Source organism: Phyllopteryx taeniolatus, chromosome 17 (genome assembly GCF_024500385.1).
Source record: "Phyllopteryx taeniolatus isolate TA_2022b chromosome 17, UOR_Ptae_1.2, whole genome shotgun sequence".
NCBI lineage: Eukaryota > Metazoa > Chordata > Actinopteri > Syngnathiformes > Syngnathidae > Phyllopteryx > Phyllopteryx taeniolatus.
The window spans coordinates 2,073,283-2,094,317 of NC_084518.1; the positions used below are offsets into that span (position 1 = coordinate 2,073,283).

The 21,035-nt window shown below is 44.1% G+C and overlaps 1 protein-coding gene across 3 annotated transcripts in view; it reads right to left on the reverse strand.

Moving 5' to 3' along the window:
* abcg4a (ATP-binding cassette, sub-family G (WHITE), member 4a) overlaps positions 1-21,035 on the reverse strand; it is a 31,846-nt gene that overhangs the window by 3,302 nt on the left and 7,509 nt on the right. For all 3 annotated transcript variants that reach the window (XM_061751785.1, XM_061751784.1, XM_061751786.1), the window contains exons 6-19: positions 17,768-18,295; positions 14,576-14,802; positions 7,734-7,851; positions 7,537-7,669; positions 7,381-7,431; positions 7,143-7,288; positions 6,933-7,056; positions 2,633-2,747; positions 2,408-2,547; positions 1,461-1,559; positions 829-997; positions 642-742; positions 281-439; positions 70-188 (exon numbers count right to left, since the gene is read on the reverse strand). In XM_061751785.1, the coding sequence (XP_061607769.1) occupies positions 70-188; positions 281-439; positions 642-742; positions 829-997; positions 1,461-1,559; positions 2,408-2,547; positions 2,633-2,747; positions 6,933-7,056; positions 7,143-7,288; positions 7,381-7,431; positions 7,537-7,669; positions 7,734-7,851; positions 14,576-14,801 (1,700 nt within the window). In that variant the 5' untranslated portion in view covers position 14,802; positions 17,768-18,295. The remainder of the gene's footprint in view (positions 1-69; positions 189-280; positions 440-641; positions 743-828; positions 998-1,460; positions 1,560-2,407; positions 2,548-2,632; positions 2,748-6,932; positions 7,057-7,142; positions 7,289-7,380; positions 7,432-7,536; positions 7,670-7,733; positions 7,852-14,575; positions 14,803-17,767; positions 18,296-21,035) is intronic.

Here is a 21,035-nt window from a genome sequence, read left to right on the forward strand (position 1 = left end):
ATAATGAGTATAGGTGTCTTTATCTCTCAATAATTAGCCATAATAAATTGTGCAAAAGTCAGACCACACCTGACATAAGATACATAGGAGCTCCACTGCAAGTATTTAGGAATGGTGTCAAAATTTACGAAGAAGCCAGAGAATAGTAGCACAGGTATGGCTGTGACTGGACCCACAAATGTCGCTACCTGTGGAAAAGCAATACATATCATTTGCTAAAAAAAAGTTCACCTCGTAGGGAGATACTGTACCTACTGCAAGACATACAGCAGGGTCTTACTTGCAGAGATGTGGATGCAGCGCCAATAAGGAGTCCCAGAGACTGGGCTACCAGGGCTGTGGATGTGGACAAGGCCATGAATAGCAGGTAGCGACCAGCCTCTGGAGGCTGTTCTGTCATCCAATACACAATACTGCAGTACATGATTGGACAAATCACCTGTGAAGGATAATATGCATCGTTATTCTTTTGGCATTCGCCATCAGTGCAAAATCGAGGTGCCAGCTCATGTCTTCTGGGATCTGACACTGTTACTAAAAGATCAATTAGAAGTTTCTATGGAAGCCATTTTATAACTATTAGCTTGATATCTATTTCCGGAATGTCCAAACCACTAAGCGCCAAATATATGAAACATTACCTGAAATGGTATGTCCGCCATTGTTTTTGCCAAATAGTAGGCCTTTAAGCTGTACCAGTAGTTGAGGTGTTCCCTTACAAACACAGACATTTCCAGAGGAACTGTGGGGGGAAAAAAATGTGACTTTCCACTCCAACTGGAATAACGCGGCAAGTTAGTATTTCCAGGCCACAGCGAGATGTCTTACAGGTTAGAATTGTGGGCATCAGGGCAGCAAACATGAGAAAGAGCATAGAGAAGAAGAGGAAACCCGTGTTGTTGAAGACTTTACTGGCGTCATTTCCAATTTTGAGATAAAGTAGACCGATCAGCACTCCAATACACAGATGGGACATCACTCTGAGGTGGGTTAGCACCTATGACACCATGACAAGTGCTTTTAGTTGAACCTTAACATCAAATACTCAACACATCTTTCCAACTTGAAAGTACATATTATACAGTACTACCACTGGATTCAGTGTTTTGGGATGAAAACGGATAGGCATGCCATTATGATTCTGGGGTTGGACAGTTACATTGATGCCATTGGAACTTATGTATCCGAACCTTCATCCAGATACTCACTGTATTTAACTGCTTCTTGCTTGCACCATGCACCACCTCTCCACAAAGCATCATGATATACAGCATGCATGTCAGTCCACATACACTGTATACACTATGTATGTAATTTTGCTCTACTGTCAAGTTTATCTGTCCTATTGCCTATTGAGTTAGTGTGTTACAATGATAAAGCGCAAGTTGGCGTTAGTCTTATTTTACTGTAACATCAGTGAATTCGACATACTGTAGAATATGTTGTTAGAAACATTTTACCGTGTCTCTGCATATTGTAATGAAGGTTCTTTTGAAGAGGATGCAGAACTGTGTGAAAGTACTGGTGGCAAAGCTATGTTTCTCAAGGGTCCCCGTGTCCTGTGAAGAGAAAGAGAAGCCATATTGGATATAAACGTACAAACATCAGGAATGTACAAAGACAAAGACTTTGTCTACAGTTGGCAAATAAACCATCTTTCAAACTCAATACATGGCGATACGCCAAGAAGCATTTAGAGACAGTTACCAGACAATTATCAAGAAAACAATACTTTTATATGGAGTCATCACTCACCAGCATTGGCTAATGTGTTAAAACACGCATTTGTCATAGTGCACATACCAAGAGAGGCATTTCGGAGCTCATAGTGGATATTTTATGGAAATTGGTCAACTTCATTGCTTAATTCATTCATTCCTTTTCCGTACCGCTTATTGTCACTAGGGCCGCGGGCGTGCTGGAGCCCATCCCAGCTATCTTCTGGCGAGAGGCGGGGTACACCCTGAACTGGTCGCCAGCCAATCGCAGGGCACATATAAGCAAACAACCATTCGCACTCACATTCACACCTACGGGCAATTAAGAGTCCTCAACTAACCTACCATGCATGTTTTTGGGATGTGGGAGGAAACCGGAGTACCCGGAGAAAAACCCACGCAGGCACGGGGAGAACATGCAAACTCCACGCAGGCGAGGCCGGATTTGAACCCGGGTCGTCAGAACTGTGAGGCAGACGTGCTAACCAGTCGTTCACCGTGCCACCTCTCACTGATTAATGGATGCTCCTAAATCAAATCTGATTAAAATGCACTTTCCTGTCTTACTGTTCTTGGAAGTAAACAAATGCAAAACAAAATGATTTATCCTTTGTTCTGTGTTCGTAGTGCATGTACTGTTCTGATAGATTCCATTGTGTGCTGTAAATGACACGGGAAGAATCCCTCACACTGTGGCACTGAGAGGGACAGGAAGAGTCACTCTGGTCTCTTGAGTTCTTCTTGCCCTCCTCGGAGCACAGTCCACCCTGGACTGCCTCAAACAGCACCGGGTTCAAGTCTCCATACTCTCCTGATGCCACCTCGATGACTGGATTGAAAGAAGACCAGCACGTTTTAGAAATCTTGAAAGATGCTCTCGCGTCAAGTTGTAAACGAGGAGAATTGTGACTCACTGAAATCAGCAGGATTGTGATATGTTGGGCAGTGGAGGCCCAGGTTCTTCAGATATGGAATGAGGTAAGGGACTGTGCCCTTGTAGATGCATTGACCTTGACTGAGGATGTACAACTGGAGGAAGAGATATAGCACTGGTTCTTAGACTTAGGTAACTGAATTACACATAGGCATTCATTCCAATACTTATCACTTTTGATAAGTAGAATCACAGCAGATCCAGCAGAGCACAACTGTTAAAAAAAAAGGGGAGCGCCATTTTTACTTTTGCAAGCAAAGAACCACGAGGTCAGGAGTATTATTTCCCCCCGTTCGGTTTGTGTGTTTTAGTTAGTTAGAAGAATCAAGCAAACACGACACCGCTGATTTCCATTAAACATTGTTGATAGGTGGCACCCGTATTGTACATCACAAAAACCCATTACATTTTGGTGCACACTGGAATACAATTATGCTTACACTTTTATACAGGTAACAATGTGAATTTAAATATTTGTTTTAAACTCCTCTTTGTTAGCTGTCCTCTATGTCGATATGCAGACCGTAACCTTTCTACCTTGGCAAAAGTATGTGCAATACTGAGTGCCTTTGGGTCAGGGATGTCATAAAGCAACAAAAATGGACAGAAGATTGCACAGTGTCATTTTGATTTTGGACTGGACTGTATTAGTCATACGAAAGTAACTCCAATGGGGAAAAAAAAGTGAAAAATGGACTACTGAATAATGATTAATGATTTATCTGGACAAGATTTTATGGATTTTTTGTTGGACCATTGTGCAGTCATATGAAAGTAACTCCAATGGAAAAAAAAAGTGAAAAATGGACTACTGAATAATGATTAATGATTTATCTGGACAAGATTTTATGGATTTTTTGTTGGACCATTGTGCAAGGCCTCTACAAAGTTTTTCAGAAATCAGTCAGGTTGTTCTTGCATAATCACTAAATAACGTTCCAGTCAACCAACAAATGGTGATCAAAACATAAGCTTCACCTTGCGTAATTTATTTGGTGGATGGACTCATGCTCAGATGACTGACAATCTCAGAGTTGTATTAATTTTTCGTTACTTTAGTTAGCTGTAACAGAGCTGCAAAATATTAGGAACAGCTTTCAAATTAAAATATGGTGCATTTTTACACTACAGTAAACTCCTTCTTTTCCTTTGGGCTTCTCCATTTAGGGGTCGCCACAGCGCATCATCCTTTTCCGTGTAAGCCTATCTCCTGCATCCTCCTCTCGAACACCAACTGCCATCATGTCTTCCCTCACGACATCCATCAACCTTCTCTTTGGTCTTCCTCTAGCTCTCTTGCCTGGCAGCTCCATCCTCATCATCCTTCTACCAATAGACTCACTCTTTCTCCTCTTGACGTGTCCAAACCATCGAAGTCTGCTCTCTCTAACTTTGTCTCCAAAACATCGAACCTTGGCTGTCCCTCTGATGAGCTCATTTCTAATTTTATCCAACCTGGTCAATCCTTGAAAGAATCTCAACATCTTTATTTCTGCCACCTCCAGCTCTGCTTCCTGTTGTCTCTTCATTGCCACTGTCTCTAATCCGTACATCATGGCTGGCCTCACCACTGTTTTATAAACTTTGCCCTTCATCCTAGCAGAGACTCTTCTGTCACATAACACACCTGACACCTTCCTCCACCCGTTCCAACCTGCTTGGACCCGTTTCTTCACTTCCTGACCACACTCACCATTGCTCTGGACGGTTGACCCCAAGTATTTAAAGTCCTCCACCCTTGCTATCTCTTCTCCCTGTAGCCTCACTCTTCCCCCTCCACCCCTCTCATTCGTGCACATATATTCTGTCTTACTTCGGCTAAGCTTCATTCCTCTGCTTTCCAGTGCATGCCTCCATCTTTCTAACTGTTCCTCCAACTGCTCCCTGCTTTCACTGCAGATCACAATGTCATCTGAAAACATCGTGGTCCACGGGGATTCCAGTCTAACCTCATCTGTCAACCTGTCCATCACCACTGCAAACAGGAAGGGGCTCAGGGCTGATCCCTGATGCAGTCCCACCTCCACCTTAAATTCGTCTGTCACACCTACAGCACACCTCACCACTGTTCTGCTGCCCTCGTCAAGGAGCTTGACACAGCTCTGCACATCACACTTGTTCAGAAAAATGGGCACCAGCACACATTTCCTCCATTCCTCAGGCATCTTCTCACTCGCTAGAATTCTATTGAACAAGGTGGTCAAAAACTCCACAGCCACCTTTCCTAGATGCTTCCATACCTCCACAGGAATGTCATCAGGACCCACTGTGTTTCCATTTACCGTCCTCTTTAATGCCTTTCTAACTTCCCCCTGACTAATCATTGCCACTTCCTGGTCCACCACACTTGCCTCTTCTACTCTCCCTTCTCTCTCATTTTCCTCATTCATCAACTCCTCGAAGTATTCTTTCCATCTATCTAGCACACTACTTGCGCCAGTCAACATATTTCCATCTCTATCCTTAATCACTCCAACCTGGTACACATCCTTCCCATCTCTATCCCTCTGTCTGGCCAACCTGTATAGATCATTTTCTCCTTCTTTAGTGCCTCTTGTTTGGCCTTTGCCACCTCTACCTTTGCCCTATGTCGCATCTCAATGTATTCCTTTCGCCTCTCCTCGGTCCTCTCGGTGTCCCACTTCTTTTTAGCTAACATTTTTCCTTGTATGATTTCCTGTACTGTGAGGTTCCACCACCAAGTCTCCTTCTCTCCTTTCCTGCCAGAAGATACACCAAGTACACTCCTGCCTGCCTCTCTGATCACCTTGGCTGCAGTGGTCCAGTCTTCTGGAAGCTCCTCCCGTCCATCGGGAGCCTGTCTCACCTCTTCCCGAAAAGCTGCACAACACTCGTCCTGTCTCAGCTTCCACCACATGGTTCTCTGCTCTGCCTTTGTCTTCCTCATCTTCCTCCCCACCACCAGAGTTATCTTACACACCACCATCCTATGCTGTCTAGCCACACTCTCCCCTACCACTACTTTATAGTCGGTAACCTCCTTCAGATTACATCTTCTGCACAAGATCTAATCCACCTAATCCACGTGCTTCTACCTCTGCTCTTGTAGGTCACCCTATGTTCGTGCCTCTTCTGAAAAAAAGTCTTCACTACAGCCATTTGCATCCTTTTTGCAAAGTCTACCACCATCTGTCCCTGCAAGTTACTTTCTTGGATGCCGTACTTACCCATCACTTCTTCATCACCCCTGTTTCCTTCACCAACATGTCCATTAAAATCTGCACCAATCACGACTCTCTCTCTGTCTGGGATGCTCAGAACTACTTCGTCTAGCTCCTTCCAGGAGGTCACATCCTACCTGTGGGGCAAAGCCACTAATCACATTACACACAACACCCTCAATTTCAATTTTCAGCCACATCACTTGATCTGATACCCTTTTCACCTCCAAGACATTCTTAGCCAACTCTTCTTTTTAAATTAACCCCGACTCCATTTCTCTTCCCATCTACACCATGGTAGAATAATTTAAACCCTGCCCCTAAACTTCTATCCTTAATGGCTTTCCACCTGGTCTCCTGGACACACAATATATCAACCTTTCTCCTAATCATCATGTCAATCAACTCGAGAGATTTTCCTGTCATAGTCCCAACTTTCAAAGTCCCCACATTCAGTTCTAGGCTCTATGCTGTCCTCTTCTCTTTCTGCCGAAGAACCCGCTTTCCACCTCTTCTTCTTCTTTGACTTCGACCCACAGTAGCTGGATTTCCAACGGCGCCCCGCAGGTTGACGCCGCCGGTGGCGGACGTTGTTAGCCCGGGCCATGACCGATCCGGTATGGAATTCTTTGGATGAACGCTCATATTTGTTTGGCAAAGTTGTAAGCCGGATTGCCCTCCCTGACGCAACCCTCTTCATTTATCCGGGCTTGGGACCGGCCTACAGTTTGCACTGGCTTGTGCCCCCCATAGGGCTGCATTTACACTACAGTAAACTATCCCCACAATTCCATTATTATATTAATACAATGGGTTTTATTTAAAACTGATCATTATAATCTTTTTATAAAGGCAGAATTTACAATGCAGCTGTTATATCAGCTGTCATTAGTGTATGGCTATTGTCATGGCCACCGGTAAGTGTACTGTATACTGTATGTAAAAAAAATAAAATAAATAAATAAATAAAAAACATTAAACAAGAAGCCTGGGCAAGGACTATACTGCTCTCTTTGTCAGATAACATGACTCAAACATGACGCAGTCTTATCTGAGCAGCAGCTAATAGAAAGAAAGCAATGCAGGCACTCAGGTGACCTTATCAAACATCTCAAAGAGTTTGGCACTGGGCTGATGAATGGTACAGATGATTGTTCGTCCTCCCTGAGCCAGAGACTTCATGAGAGAAACCACCTGGAAGCACGACGCGCTGTCCAGTCCACTGGAATGTGACATAAAAACGAAAGGCGCATGCTTAAATCTGGATTTGTGTGGAGATCATGCAGACTAGAAATAACGATGTCCTACCTGGTGGGCTCATCAAAGAACATGACAGGAGGGTTGTTGACCAGCTCAAGGGCAATTGCCAGCCTTTTGCACTGACCCCCCGAAAGAAAGTTGGTACGTGTTTGAGCACAGTCCAGAAGCCCTAGAGCTGTCAGAATCTCATGCACCTGAAAAATAAGCAATGTGCTCATATGTCTGGACCTGTATCATGTACTGTAACACCCAATTTGCCAAATTCTGATCTGTTGACTAGACTTACTAGTTCCTTTTTGACCTGCATGCTCTCATTGAGTTTCAGATTGGCAGAGACCTGATGGAAAGATAAAACAGCAATAATGACCATCCATCCTATTTCTTTAGCAGTTACAAACTGAACATAAAGCATCAAACTACAAACTAGCAGGGGTGACCTCACCATCATGGCCTCCCTAGTCGTAAGGTGCGGCAGCAGCATGTCGTCCTGCATGATGTAGCAGGACATCTTCCGGAAAGTCCGCAAATCCCTCGGGCGGCCATTCACCAGGATTTGGCCCTTCATGCCCGTCTCCCTGCATCCGAACCAAACCAATGAGTACCAGTGCAAATGTAACTGTTGATAAACAATAGTCTCACCTGTACCCCGCCAGAATATTCATTAGGGTGGACTTCCCGGCCCCAGAGGGCCCCATGATACCAATCAGCTCTCTGCTGTTAAATCTTCCGGAGAGACACTTGAGGAGGGCTTTGTAACCTGATGAAGAGGAAAATGACCAATTAATTGTGTTGATCAGACAATTGGTCATCAAAGGTTGGATTCAATTTTCAGATCATTATGAGGACACTTCTTGGTAAAATTGAGCCTATCTCACCTGACTTCAAGCAAGAGGCGATGTACACCCTGGACTGGTCGCATACTGTATGTGCCCTACTATTTAGCATTTTGTCTAAATTACTACTTTGGGGGGAAAAAGCTCATTAAAACAACAACGCAATGATGTAAGGTGTGGGACTTTTGCACAATGCCTTTAATGAGATATTGACCCCCAATATACTTTCATTCACTCAAATATGAATGGATACTTCGTAATTAAACATGCTCATAACTGTCAACATGAAAATTTGGATAATAACTATTTTCACATAGTTATGACAGGCAGCGAAGCATTCCCACACCATAATATGATCCAACCAGTAATGTTTCATGCTAACAAACAAACAAGACACTGACAAACTAGGAAAAGCCAAAGGTTGCGTTCCTTGCAGCATTTTTGAATGGCTATCGTAATGTCGTAGCCTCTAACTGAAGATGGTCGAGCTTGCATGATGACACAAAAGTTTCAAATGTCAGAATAGAGACTCATAAATGCTAAAATTATGCAAGAATGTACATTTATAGATGTTTATTTGATCCTTGTTGTAATGCAGCCCTATGGGGGGCACAAGTCAGTGCAAACTGTAGGCCGGTCCCAAGCCCGGATAAATGCAGAGGGTTGCGTCAGGAAGGGCATCCGGCTTAAAACCTTGCCAAACAAATATGAGCGTTCATCCAAAGAATTCCATACCGGATCGGTCGTGGCCCGGGTTAACAACGTCCGCCACCGGCGCCGTCAACCTGCGGGGCGCCGTTGGAAATTCACCTACTGTGGGTCAAAGTCAAAGAAGAAGAAGAGGTGGAAAGCGGGTGCTTCGGCAGAAAGAGAAGAGGAAAACACAGAGCCTAGAACTGAATGTGGGGACTTTGAATGTTGGGACTATGACAGGAAAATCCCGGGAGTTGGTTGACATGATGATTAGGAGAAAGGTTGATATATTGTGTGTCCAGGAGACCAGGTGGAAAGGCAGTAAGGCTAGAAGTTTAGGGGCAGGGTTTAAATTATTTTACCATGGTGTAGATGGGAAGAGAAATGGAGTCGTGGTTATTTTAAAAGAAGAGTTGGCTAAGAATGTCTTGGAGGTGAAAAGAGTATCAGATCGAGTGATGAGGCTGAAATTTGAAATTGAGGGTGTTATGTGATTAGTGGCTATGCCCCACAGGTAGGATGTGACCTAGAGGTGAAAGAGAAATTCTAGAAGGAGCTAGATGAAGTAGTTCTGAGCATCCCAGACAGAGAGAGAGTCGTAATTGGTGCAGATTGTAATGGACATGTTGGTGAAGGTAATAGGGGTGATGAAGAAGTGATGGGTAAGTACGGCATCCAGGAAAGGAACTTGGAGGGACAGATGGTGGTAGACTTTGCAACAAGGATGCAAATGGCTGTAGTGAACACTTTTTTCCAGAAGAGGCACGAACATAGGGTGACCTACCAGAGCGGAGGTAGAAGCACGCAGATGGATTACATCTTGTGCAGAAGATGTCATCTGAAGGAGGTTACCAACTGTAAGGTAGTGGTAGGGGAGAGTGTGGCTAGACAGCATAGGATGGTGGTGTGTAAGATGACTCTGGTGGTGGGGAGGAAGATTAGGAAGACAAAGGCAGAGAAGAGAACCATGTGGTGGAAGCTGAGACAGGACGAGTGTTGTGCAGCTTTTCGGGAAGAGGTGAGACAGGCTCTCGGTGGACGGGAAGAGCTTCCAGAAGACCGGACCACTGCAGCCAAGGTGATCAGAGAGGCAGGCAGGAGAGTACTTGGTGTATCTTCTGGCAGGAAAGGAGAGAAGGAGACTTGGTGGTGGAACCTCACAGTACAGGAAATCATACAAGGAAAAAGGTTAGCTAAGAAGAGGTGGGAAACTGAGAGGACCGAGGAGAGGCGAAAGGAATACAGTGAGATGCGACACAGGGCAAAGGTAGAGGTGGCAAAGGCCAAACAAGAGGCATATGATGACATGTATGGCAGGTTGGACACTAAAGAAGGAGAAAAGGATCTATACAGGCTGGCCAGACAGAGGGATAGAGATGGGAAGGATGTGCAGCAGGTTAGGATGATTAAGGATAGAGATGGAAATATGTTGACTGGTGCCAGCAGTGTGCTAGCTAGATGGAAAGAATACTTCGAGGAGTTGATGAATGAGGAAAATGATAGAGAAGGGAGAGTAGAAGAGGCAAGTGTGGTGGACCAGGAACTGGCAATGATTAGTAAGGGGGAAGTTAGAAAGGCATTAAAGAGGATGAAAAATGGAAAGGCAGTTGGTCCTGATGACATTCCTGTGGAGGTATGGAAGCATCTAGGAGAGGTGGCTGTGGAGTTTTGGACCAGCTGGTTCAATAGAATTCTAGTGCGTGAGAAGATGCCTGAGGAATGGCGGAAAAGTCTACTGGTGCCCATTTTTAAGAACAAAGGTGATGTGCAGAGCTGTGGCAACTATAGAGGAATAAAGTTGATGAGCCACACAATGAAGTTATGGGAAAGAGTAGTGGAGGCTAGACTCAGGACAGAAGTGAGTATTTGCGAGCAACAGTATGGTTTCATGCCTAGAGAGAGTACCACAGATGCATTATTTGCCTTGAGGATGTTGATGGAAAAGTACAGAGAAGGTCACAAGGAGCTACATTGTGTCTATGTAGATCTAGAGAACGCCTATGACAGAGTACCCAGAGAGGAACTGTGGTACTGCATGCGGAAGTCTGGAGTGGCAGAGAAGTATGTTAGAATAATACAGGACATGTACGAGGGCAGCAGAACAGCGGTGAGGTGTGCTGTCGGTGTGACAGAAGAATTTAAGGTGGACGTGGGACTGCATCAGGGATCAGCCCTGAGCCCCTTCCTTTTTGCAGTGGTGATGGATAGGCTAACAGATGAGGTTAGACTGGAATCCCCGTGGACCATGATGTTTGCAGATGACATTGTGATCTGCAGTGAAAGCAGGGAGCAGCTGGAGGAACAGTTAGAAAGATAGAGCCATGCACTGGAAAGAAGAGGAATGAAGATTAGCCGAAGTAAAACAGAATATAGGTGCATAAATGAGAGGGGTGGTAGGGGAAGAGTGAGGCTACAGGGAGAAGAGATAGCAAGGGTGGAGGACTTTAAATACTTGGGGTCAACCGTCCAGAGCAATGGTGAGAAGAAACGGGTCCAAGCAGGTTGGAATGGGTGGAGGAAGGTGTCAGGTGTGTTATGTGACAGAAGAGTCTCTGCTGGGATGAAGGGCAAAGTTTATAAAACAGTGGTGAGGCCAGCCATGATGTACGGATTAGAGACCGTGGCACTGAAGAGACAACAGAAAGCAGAGCTGGAGGTGGCGGAAATGAAGATGTTGAGGTTCGCTCTTGGAGTGACCAGGTTGGATAAAATTAAAAATGAGCTCATCAGAGGGACAGCCAACGTTCAATGTTTTGGAGACAAAGTTAGAGAGAGCAGACTTTAATGGTTTGGACACGTCCAGAGGAGAAATAGTGAGTCTATTGGTAGAAGGATGATGAGGATGGAGCTGCCAGGCAAGAGAGCTAGAGGAAGACCAAAGAGAAGGTTGATGGATGTCGTGAGGGAAGACATGATGGCAGTTGGTGTTCGAGAGGAGGATGCAGGAGATAGGCTTACATGGAAAAGGACGACGCGCTGTGGCGATCCCTCACAAGCCCAAAGGAAAAGAAGAAAGAAGAAGATTTGATCCTTGTTGTGAGGGGAACATTTCTCCTTTTCTATGTGGTGCATACTGATGATTCAGACTACTGCTGTAGCTTGCGCATAATAATGGTTTTATCTGTGTGACACTGCAGGGACATCTTGATCACCATGTCTCACTCAGCCATATGGCTCAATGTCTCACTACTGACATGCGCAAAAACATTTTAAAGTCAAATATACTAGCACACAATCGGACATACTGTACCTAAAACAGTATTTATGGTAGCAGTGTCGCAGAATTGCACTGCAACATATTGAGTAGTGTTTCTAATATTTTATCCCCTCTCAAGTGAAACTATAAGTCGATGATAATGGTGGTACACAGACAAGGAACACGTCACTGATTTATGATATCACAGCTGTGAAATAAAGCCTGATTTCTCTTTTGCTGGAGCAGCGTGACTCATGAGACAATCAGATAACATTCCCATTCCATGCCACTATTCCCTGCAGGGCAAGGGCATTGCTTTATCATTATCAGATATTTTCTCAGTAAATTGATAGGGAAGTACATGAATTATGCAGCATTAATCAAGCAAGCAGCTATACCACACCACCAGAAAAATGTGCTCAGTGCTTGAATACACTGTCTAAGGGCGCATATTAAGCGATGATGTCATTGTCCCACCTCCTTGTGAAAAAGGCTCAATATTTTGGAACTGACAGGGATTCTCTTCATGTGCTTTCACAACTGAAGGAGTGTTTCACCTCTTACCTCCCGCGTGGCCAAAGGATAGGGGGTCCACCCCTTGACATGTAAGCAGGTTGTATTAGTTTTATGCTCTAAAAAGACAAATGACTCTCTTGCGCATCGCTTCAGCTCTCCTACTGTCCCACTAATAAACAGAGCAGTATTCCACAGAGCAGGATGATCATCATCCATCGCGCTTTCGGTGTATGCCCCATTTGCCACAGTCATCTGGAGGAATAACTCACAAGCAGTGTCATTGGATAACCACTTCTGTTCGTTGCGTCTGACATCACAGGCTCAAGGCTTGTGCGTGTCATCCTTTTGTGCGCCTGTATACCAATGGCAGGCCAGCATTTGGCTTCTGCAATATTTCACTGATAGAATGAAAGAACCACAGACTACATAAACCTCAACTGTGATATGCTTTCTTTTATTGCAACCTTTTTAGGCACTACAACAAACACCGTGGGCCTGATTTACTAAAGGATTGCGCATGCAAAAATGGTCTCAAACTCGACTGCGCACGCAAACAAGCCGATCTCCGAAACAGGCACAACCGGGACGGCGTCTGCCGTCCACCAAATGCCTTCAATTGTCACGCAGTTCATTGAGGCAAATAGATGAATTTAGCACACACAATGTGACGTATCAAACCTGAGACAAATTGCGGTGGCTGATTTTTGCATCTTTAAATAGCGCGCCTGCAAAGCAGCACACAAAGCAGCGGCAGCATAGGGTAGCGCAGGCAAAATGAGGGGCGGCCGGGAGAACTTTTCTGCTCATGTAAATATTTTTGAAACGCCAACAAAAATCATCAACATATCGTCTATTCAGCAATGCAATCTTTGAGCTTTTGAATGATCTGAGGGCTAACTCAAGAAAGAGAGTCAGTCACAAGAAAATGTCATGCCATATAACCTCCTGTATGTCAAAACTCCTTTCAACTCTGCATTCCCTTGCATTTGAATAATTTCAGCGTACTGATGGCCTCTCTCAGAGCAGTTTTCTGAGTCTACTTTGCCAACTTTCAAACGCAATATTATGCAGGATGGGCACATACATGCAGTTCATCAAAGTCCCACATCCAATTCCTTTCATTGGTTATTTCTCTGTGCACCCCACCCCCACCCCCCGTTCTCTCAGTTGATTGTTTTTTTGCATGGTCTTGCTGACAAATAAACTTTTTGAATGAGATGTAAAAAGCTGCTCATAATAAATTAGCACCTCAGATACAAGAAAAGCATTCCTGATTTTAGATAACTAGGATAGACAGATACATGAGTCTACTTATTACAACTTATTCCTTGAAGGAAGGAAAGGCTTTCTTAGATATCAAATTATCTTCAAATATACATTATTATGTTGGGAAACGAAGGCGTTTTAGATCATGCTGATGGGTTATAAATCGCTTTGTGCTTATGATGAGGGTAAGAACACATAGTGAGTCTAGTTCTGAAGGACTTTGGTTAATTAGGAACAAGTGAAACACTTCCTGTTCGCACATCCTCCGCATGATGAGCCGAGGAGCCCGGAGAGAAAACACAAGCACATGCAGAGAGCGCAGGCTGGATTTGATGAGCGAAGGAAAAACAGTATTGACTTCTGCTCAATACTTCCTGTCTGTTCTGCTCAAGACCACCCCCTAATAAATACCCTCAATGGGACAACACACTTATTATTGCAGCCGCTGCAATTAAACAAAAACTGTCTGGCCCCTCATAAGCGCACAAGAATGTACAGTAACTCTACCCGCCTTGTTAAACCTACAGAAGAGGTAAACATAAAGTACAGAGTAGGTAGACCTGTCCATAAGTCATGGTGACCTCATGTTGGACATCCTTTCATCATTAATATGGGTGGTGTTTCAATGCTGTTTATATATCATGAGCAGATCAATCATGTCTGACACAGGAAAAAGAGATGCAAACAGTGTGACAATCTGTGAGTGTGAATTATTTACTATGGCTGAACTTTGCTGAGCACTGCAAAGGCACACATTGCTTTGTGCATGTCTGTCTTTGTGTGTGTGTGTGTGTGTGTGTGAGAGAGAGAGAGAGAGAGAGAGAGCGAGAGTGAGTGAACACAGCGAAGCAAGAAATATTAAAAAAGAAAATATTTTCCTTCCAAATGTGACATTGTTTAAAAGCCTTCTCCATGAAAGTGTGCACCGAAACCATTGATCAATATCCATCACTTTTGCTAGGAGTGGAGCACTGTACCTCTCCTCCTCCACCAGGGACCCTCACGGATAGTGTACGACAGCTCATTGAACTCCAGGTCCACAGCGGAGCGACGTGGGAGGTGGGAAAATCGCTGAGCCTCAGTGATGTGATTCTCCACTTTCTTCAGGTGGGTGAGCAGGGGGGCCTCCGGAGGTGCCCCGCTGTGGAGTTTGGTCTCCTCCATGGGGATGCTGACGGAGACCTGGTCTGTCTTTTCAGCCATGCTGAAAGAGTTACGGAGACAATACAACTTACACATCTGTAGGCTTCAAACAGTCAAAGAAAGAACTTTGTCTTTACGTCATGTTCTTGCTGATAAAAGGAAACTTGTCACACACAGGCTCAAATAATATGTTTTAAAATCTTGCTGTTGGTTTTGAATGGTCAAGGATCTAAATATATTCAAGACCGTTTCATTTTTCCCAGACCCCTCGGGTCATCGAGTGCAGGCTCATCGAGTGCCTCCAGAAGCAGAACCGAACAAAGTCAAGCAGCATTCCGTTTTTATGCTCCTTAGCTGTGGAACAAAAATCCTGAGATTTGCTCAAAATGTTGCTACATTTTAATCTGGCGTGAAAACTTCATTGTTTCATGCCTCCTTTTTCAGAATTCAAAATATTCTCGTTCCACCATTTTGGGCTTTAATTTGATCATCTGTGTTTTGCCATTGTACCATTTTGTTTGATCTTTTTCCATTTATCATGCTTTTATGTAGGATATGTTTGGTTGCCTCTGTAAACCACTATGGATTTGCTTTGTGTCTGAATGGTGCAATTCAAACCAACTTGCCCTTACAAAGATAAGAAGGGTTAGTTTTGATTGACACTCTCATAGAGGTATTGCTTTAACGATATGTTTATCATTGCGGTTGTAATGTGCAGTGGTGTGATGTAGAAGTATTATCCTGTACACTCACAACAAAGTATACCTTTTGGTGCTGACGCTAACAGTCAGTTAGAAAATAGAATGCATGAATCAATTGATTTCAATATGATTCAGTTCAAAACGAGTCACCTTGTCAAAAACGGTGCCGGGCATGATGCGATGACTGTTAACTGTGTTCACTGGCTGCTTGAAGGCAAGGAGATTGTGAGGGTTAAGAGCTGGGGTCTGGTTTCAGTCCTGCTAATTTAAATACACATTTCCCGTCCGTAATATCTGCCAATAGATCATTTGGATAAGGAACATACTGTTCACAGATATCATAGGAGTCTTTTTATGCTGCCCCCCTCAATTCACTCAATGTAGTTCAAGAACCTTTTTTTTTTTTTTTTTTTTTGAGTAGTAGGCTGAGGAGGCTATTTTTTTCCGATTCTACTGTAACACAATATCATTTGCAGTACATTTAGCCAACATTCTCTCCCTAACTAATTTGTCTTTCTAAAGGCTAAGGGTCATTTTATGTTTGTTTAATAAACATATGGTGCGATTGACTGGCGACCAGTCCAGGTTTCACCCTGACTCTCATCCAAAGTCAGCTGGCATAGACTCCAGCTCACCCGTGAAGCTAATGTGGAAGGAATATACGCACAAATTAATTAATCATATAAGTTAGCTAAACTGTCTCGTGTGTGTACACACACACACAGTAGATCATATTATTAAAATGACATTCAAAGCATTTTTGCCCTTTGAGGGCACGCATTCAGACATAAAATGAGTACTGCATTCTCCATCCATCCATCCATCCATCCATTTTCTGAGCCGCTTCTCCTCACAAGGCCCAGCTATCATCGGGCAGGAGGCGGGGTACACCCTGAACTATTTGCCAGCCAATGGCAGGTCACATATATACAAACAACCATTCACAGTCACACCTACGGGCAATTTTAGAGTCTTCAATGAACCTAGCATGCATGGTTTTGGGATGTGGGAGGAAAGCGGACATCCATCCCAATAAAGTTGTCATGTCATTTCAGTAGTTTAACTCAAAAAGTGAAACTTATATTGTACAATATGTGGATTTACTACACACAATGTTGTGAAATATTTCCTGATTGTAATTTGGATGATTGTAGCTTTCAGCTAACGAAACCCTCCAATTCACAGTCTCAAGAAATTGGAATATTACATAGGAAACAATCAGTGATATCTATCGAAATTAATGTAGGAATTGAACTTTCAAAAGGTACTTTACCATGTCGTCAATGAATCTGTGTGAGTTTTACCTTTGGAATTTAAATACTGAAATAAATCGATTTTTTTTTCCGACAATATTCTACTGCAATTTACTGAGAAGCACCCGTATCTAAAGTACAGCCAGTTGTTGGGACGTAATGTAACAGTTTGTGTATGTAAGGGTCAAGCCTTTGCGAAAAGCTAGTCACCTTTTAAAGTACAAATATATACTTGCTCAATAAGAAAGGTGTGGTGTCATTGACCAAACCTGTGTATTTGTGTACAGAAATGCACTCCGAGCAGTCCTGTCTTGAGTGAAGTGTACTAAAATATGCTCCCATGAAGAATCTTGACCATGGCTCTTATTGATCACCATGCCATTAGTGAGTTTCCATTACCAGGCTGCATTTAATGGCCTCTGACTCAGATGAAGGCCTGCCTGTTTTGACATCATGTGTGGCCCCCCCCCCCCACAGCCAAGACACGTGAGCACATGCAACCCTATCGTAAAAGTCCACTAAATAAGGATGACATAGGATTATGCTTATGAATCATTATCAATCCATCTTGATTTGAAACTGTTTATCCTGGCGGCTGACTTTGGGCAAGAGGCGGCGTGGCGTCCACGCCGGACTGTTGCAGGGCACGTACTGCATCGAGACAGAACCCTTTACACTCACAATCGCACTTCGATTTACACTCTTCAATCAACCTAAGAAGCACATTTCGGAATGTGGGAAGAAGCCGGGGTACACACCCAAGCGTTGGGTCGGACTTACAAACTCCGCACAGGAAGCCCAGAGCCCGGATTCAACCCATAACCTCAAAACTGCGAGGCAGACGTGCCAACCACTAGGCCACCACGCCACCCCATATGTAATTATTAGCTCAGCTCCACTACATGGATAAAGGAATTCACGTAGCTGCAAACGATCGTGATGAAAATGCTCTATGTAGCGGAAAATGGATTAGTTGTGACACACTCATGATGAATGTTTGCACTAAGGCCGCGACAGTTGGAAGGTTGACATTCCTCCACATTGCTGCGTCCCACACGCGCACTGCACTTACTTATTGTTGTGTGTTGAAACGAGCAAGTGAGACGCCTGTTTTCCCTCTCTGGGTGGGATCGCGACAGTCCACAGGAGATCCCTTCAGGAAAAGAAACGACTCAATCCCGGCACATCAGAAGCGCCAACAAATAGTGTCTGCGGCCGGCGCTGTGATGGAAAGTCCAGGGCAAAAACAATCCAATTCGTTGAAGGGTGCAAAAAGAGGACGGCTGCTTCTCGTCAAAAGATCTCCCGGGGTGCGGCAGCCGCTCATGGTGTCATCATCATCCCGCATCCTCTGCACAGGCAACTCCCGGGATTACATTCAAACTACGGCTGCATCCCACCGAGACAACCTGGCTTTATCTTTCAACATATCCGTCCGCCTCGCAATTCTCGCTTGATGTCGATGGAGAATGACGATGGTTGATCAGCCTGCCGCCGGCTACCAAAGTGCCGCAACAGTAGGTCGGACGCTCTGTAGGTCGGGGAGCTTGCTCGTGAGTGTGGGGTGCGCACGCCGGTCTGCGAGCTCGCAGGGGCGTTGCTGCCGGAGAGGGAACAAGTCGAATGGAAACAAGAACAGAAACCTAACATGAAGAACATTGCTTAGTTTCCTACGTGTGCATTTACTGCACACTCATGTGGAGACTAACATTTACATCACTTGATGAAAATACAACGACTTTAAAGGACGATTTCAAATCCTACACGCTTTTTTTTTCCAACCAAAGATGCGTGAACAGTGGAGGAGATTTGCTTGCTCCACTGTCTCTTTAACCGCCGCACCTGCGCAGCTGCCCGGTGCTGATGCTGCAGTGGCCGGGTTATTTTCGGTACGTCAGCCGGGGTTACTCGCGTTCAAGTGGGCTCAACATGCCTTACATCACCCCCCCCCCCCCCCCCCCCCCACACCCCCCTTTCGAGGACATCAATATCTTTTTTTTTTTTGGGCCCAATCGCACCTACCTTGTCTAACATAACCTTTCACATTTATCACCATGTGAACAATTTTTCATGCATCAAACTTAAGGCCCCAGGGCCTGATCTGGTCGCCACATTATTTTACATGGCCCTAAAGTAAATCATGTGTGTCTATTTCAAGTTTCTTGCGAAAATCTGCCCCTAAATTGTGAATCGTCTTCACTGACACTGACAGCGGTGCTACCCCAACTGGCACGAGAGTGAACAAAGATTACATTATTTGGACAATTTCCAGTGGAACACCAGATTGGAATCACTGTGGTTGTGAATCACTGTCCTAAAGAATACACTTTACACAGTTCAAAATAAACACAATATGACTACACACACACTGGACACATTACTTACACTTGCACAGTCTCATGAGATCCAGTACAAGAGCTATAGCCCCAAAATATCTGATATTACAAATATATTAATGCTCATTTTTATTGGCATTACAGTATGTCACTGTGAAGGTTTGCAATTATTTTGACCATGTAATATCATTTAGCTAAATAAGGTAACTACTGTATTGGAAACAGCTCAGTAAGAGCAGTTCTGCAGAACAACCATCATTTTTAACACATGTATGTTTTTAATATACTGAATACATCCCTCCATCGATTTTCTATACTGTTAACGGAATTAGAGCTGCGGGTGAGCTGGAGCCCACCCCAGCTGACTTTGGGTGAGACGCAGGGTTCATCTCGGACTAGTCGCCAGCCAATCGCAGGGCGCATGAAGACAAACGACTATTCACGTTCACACCTATGGACGATTTCAATGAAGCTAACATGCGTGTTTTTGGAATCGCCACAGCAGAACGCGTGAACTGTACTCAGGAAGGCCTGAGCCAGGTTTCAAACCCCAAACTTCAGAATTGTGAGGCGGTCGCGCTAACCGCTATTTTCACCGTGTAGCGTGCTTGATGCAAAAAGCAGCGGTGTCGGAGGCCGTATCCAACTTCCTTCTATTACAGTTTTTTCAAAGGCATCATCCTGATTGCATAATGACATGTTTACCCTGTGAAACTCAAAAGATAGCCTTTGTTCGCTTCCCTTTGCAACGATACGCCTTTTCTCTAACAAAAGGTAGCTGATCCATCATTTAAATGACTGCAAATAACTCACGCCGCCATAAAGATTTAAAGTAAGCACTTTTAGAGAGGGGAGTTAACATTCAACAAAGGATGTCTTTGGAATGTGGTAACCAAAGGTGCTTGCTGTACAGGTGTGGCCCAGGTCCAGTATAAATACAGCACAAGTGAAATGGAAGGGAAGGGTCACACAGGATGGCATCAACGAGAATTGCACTCCTCTCCGTGGGCATCCTGCTGCTTTCCATTCAAGGGACGCTCACACTCGGAGGTGATTATATTGCGATAATTAATCACAATCTTAAGAACCAACACAAGATCAGTTAAGGAGGATATACAGTAAAGGCTTAGTCTTAATTGACACTGCTAGTGAGGGACTGATTTTACTTTGTTTATTACTGTGGGGTGGCACGGCGGGTGACTGGTTAGCACAGCTGCCTCACATTCTGAAGACGCGGGTTCTAATCCGAGCTCGCCTGTGTGGAGTTTGTTTGTTCTCCCCGTGCCTGCCTGGGTTTTCCTCTGGTACTCCGGTTTCCTCCCACATTCCAAAAACATGCATGGTAGGTTAATTGAACACTCGAAATTGTCCGGAGGTGTGAATGTGAGTGCAAATGGTTGTTTGTCTCTATGTGCCCTGCGATTAGTTGGCGACCAGTTCAGGGGGTACCCCGCCTCTTGCCCGAAGTCAGCCGAGATAGGCACCAGCACACCTGTGACCCTAGTGAGTAGAAGCGGCACGGAAAATGGATAGATTATTACTGTGGTTGTGAACTGCACTGAATTATATTGAGAGCGGTTTGTCATGTAGTATTTAGCTTCTTTTTTTAACTACTTTAACTAGAACAAGGACCCGAAGTAGATCTAGAAACAGCTGACGTATGGGAGCTCATTGTGCAGCTATAACAAGAAGTGTCCACATAACAGCGTTGTGTGTCTAAAGATGCATTTTGCTCATTTAGAACATCATGGAAAACTTCAAGCGTATTTAATATGGATGTTATTTAGGAATTGGTTTTCTGAATATTTTCCTGTGTGTGAATCTTGGACCGGGCCTGAATGTGAATAGCAAAAAATCTGCGAATAATTGACACTCATTATAAATGCCATGAAAATTGTATTCTGTTTTTCCAAAAAATTTGCAAATAACAGTGGGATTTGGTTTTAAAAAAAAAAAAAAAAAAAAAAAAAAAAAAAAAAAAAAAAAAGGTGAATAACCAAGCCC